This window comes from Cucurbita maxima, unplaced genomic scaffold, assembly GCF_002738345.1.
Source record: "Cucurbita maxima cultivar Rimu unplaced genomic scaffold, Cmax_1.0 Cma_Scf00027, whole genome shotgun sequence".
Lineage (NCBI taxonomy): Eukaryota > Viridiplantae > Streptophyta > Magnoliopsida > Cucurbitales > Cucurbitaceae > Cucurbita > Cucurbita maxima.
This window is the reverse complement of record NW_019272043.1, coordinates 1864566-1867068: the sequence shown is the minus strand read 5'-3', so window position 1 is coordinate 1867068 and position 2503 is coordinate 1864566. Positions and strand designations below refer to the sequence as shown.

Sequence of the window (2503 nt, the reverse complement as noted above, 5' to 3'; positions counted from 1 at the left end):
TTTTTTTTTTTTTTTTTTTTTTTTTTTTTTTTTTTTTTTTTTTTTTGGGTATGGTGAAATCAGTCATTTCTTAAGCTCGGTGGTGAATTTTCTTGGAAGAGTCATAGGGCCAAAGTACGACGGGAAGTACTTGAGATCATTGATACACGAATTACTTGGAGATACAACGCTTAAGCAAACGCTAACACAAGTCATTATTCCTGCTTTCGATATTAAGCGTCTTCAGCCTGTCATATTCACAACTATTGATGTATGAACACTTTCTTACCACCATTTATATATTATTTATAACCAGGCTTTCTCTTTCAGATTTTCCAACAAGTGTTAGTGAGAGATTTTTACTTTTTTCTAAAGAATGTTTTGTTATTCTTCTCAACCTAGGTGAGATCTCACAATCCACTCCGGTTCGCTCAAGTTTTTAAGATGCGTCTGATAGGGAAAAGTTTTCACACCCTTTATAACCGATGTGGGATCTCATAATTCACCTTCTTTGAGGCCCAACTAGAGTTTTCCACATCTTTATAAACAATATTTCGTTCAGGGCTTAGCGTCCACGCTGGCACTCGTTCCCTTCTCCAATCGATGTGGGACCTCCGATCCACCTCTCTTTGGGACCCAACGTTCTTGCTGACACACCGCCTCGTGCCCACCCTTTTCAGGGCTCAGCCTCCTCGCTGACACATCGTCCGGTGTCTAGCTTTGATACCATTTATAATTGCCCAAGCCCACAACGAGCATATATTGCCCTCTTTAGGCTTTCCTTTTTAAGTTTTCCTTCAAAGTTTTTAAAATACATGTGCTAGAGAGAGGTTTCCACACTCTTGTAAAGAATGTTTCATTCTCCTCTCCAACCGATGTGGGATCTTCCAGTCCTCCCCCTTCGGGACTCAACGTCCTCGCTGACCCTCGTTCCTTTCTTCAATCGATGTGGGACCCTCCAATCCACCTCCCTTTGGGGCCGAACATCTTTGCTGGCACACCGTCTCGTGTCCACCCCCTTCATAACTCAGCCTCCTCACTGACACATCCCTCGATGTCTGGTTCTGATACCATGTATAACAATCCAACCTTACCTCTAACAGATATTGTTCTTTTTGGGATTTTCCTCTCGGGCTTCCCCTCAAGGTTTTTAAAACGCGCCTAACAGGGAGAGAAAATAAAGTTTTGTTCTCTTCTCAAACGGAGGTGGGATCTTATATTATTATTTCTCGAAATTGAAGTAACAAAATTGGCATTCAGGCTAAATGGGACGAGCTAAAGAATCCAAAGTTGGCGGATGTTTGCATCAGTACCTCAGCAGCACCAACGTTCTTACCAGGCCACGAATTTCAAACTCAGGACTCCAAAGGAAACATTCGTAAATTTGACATGGTTGATGGTGGCGTTGCAGCCAATAACCCAGTAAGCATCATATTTTAGCATCATCTTTTGATTGCAAAAACCATTCTCTAAATTGAATTTGTAGACATTAGCAGCTATAACTCATGTGACGAAAGAAATGAGCTTATTGTGGCATAGAAATGAGCTATTAAACATAAAGCCCATGGAAACAAAAAGAATGTTGATCCTTTCATTAGGCACTGGTGCGCCTAAGAACGATGAGAAGTATAGCGCAGCGACGTCTTCAAAATGGGGCATGCTCGATTGGATCTACCACGGTGGAGCAGCTCCTATAGTCGACATTTTCAGCGATGCAAGCAATGATATGGTGGACTATCATATTTCGAGCATCTTCCAATCTTCAAATCATAAGAAGAATTATCTTCGGATTCAAGTAGGTTGTAATGAATATGTATTGTCATAATTGGTTCATATTTTCATTTATTTTGGTTATTAACTCTCATTTAGTTCATATTCTCATTGTGATATATGAATCCCGTGTGCTGTTGTCTAGGATGGTTGAGAGTATTGAATTTGTTTGAGTTTGAATGTCATTTTGTATTTGTTCACTAACATTTGAGAGAAATTTTGTTGAAAGATTTGGTAGGGTGAGAATGTGAGATATACACTTTATAAACGCTTCTAGTATTGAGATTGATTGTTACCCTTAAATCATTGTATCTCTTGTTTAATTTTTGTGTGTGGGTGTGTGAGTGTCATCAAACTTGCTTCTGTTTCAACTACAACATTCTAAAAATATATGAATGTGGATATCAACAGGATGACACGTTGACGGGTGATGTATCGTCTGTGGATATTGCCACCAAGAGGAATTTACTGAAGCTGATCGATGTGGGAGAGAATTTACTGAAGAAGCCATTGTCGAGGGTGAATTTGGAGTCGGGAAACTTTGAACCTCTTGATGGGGAAGGGACTAATGAAGAGGCCCTTGCTGAATTTGCTAAAATGTTGTCGGATGAGAAAAAGCTACGATTGAGCCCTTGAGGCTAACTCCTTTCCTTTGATTTATACTTGTTCTTCATCAATAATTCTTGTGTTTAATGCTTTTTAATTTGAAATTGTAAAAGTATTAGTTATATGACATTAATAAGAAATCGATTGA

At 39.4% G+C, this 2503-nt stretch overlaps 1 protein-coding gene across 2 annotated transcripts in view; it reads left to right on the top strand.

Annotated features, from left to right (window-relative positions):
• LOC111499702 (patatin-like protein 2) overlaps positions 1-2503 on the top strand; it is a 3554-nt gene extending 1051 nt beyond the window's left edge. The window contains exons 3-6 of one of the 2 annotated variants that reach the window (XM_023151333.1): positions 64-250; positions 1240-1401; positions 1466-1774; positions 2161-2503. In XM_023151333.1, the coding sequence (XP_023007101.1) occupies positions 64-250; positions 1240-1401; positions 1466-1774; positions 2161-2385 (883 nt within the window). In that variant the 3' untranslated portion in view covers positions 2386-2503. Of the gene's footprint in view, positions 1-63; positions 251-1239; positions 1402-1465; positions 1779-2160 lie in introns of both variants that reach the window. The other variant, XM_023151334.1, reaches the window with a different exon arrangement.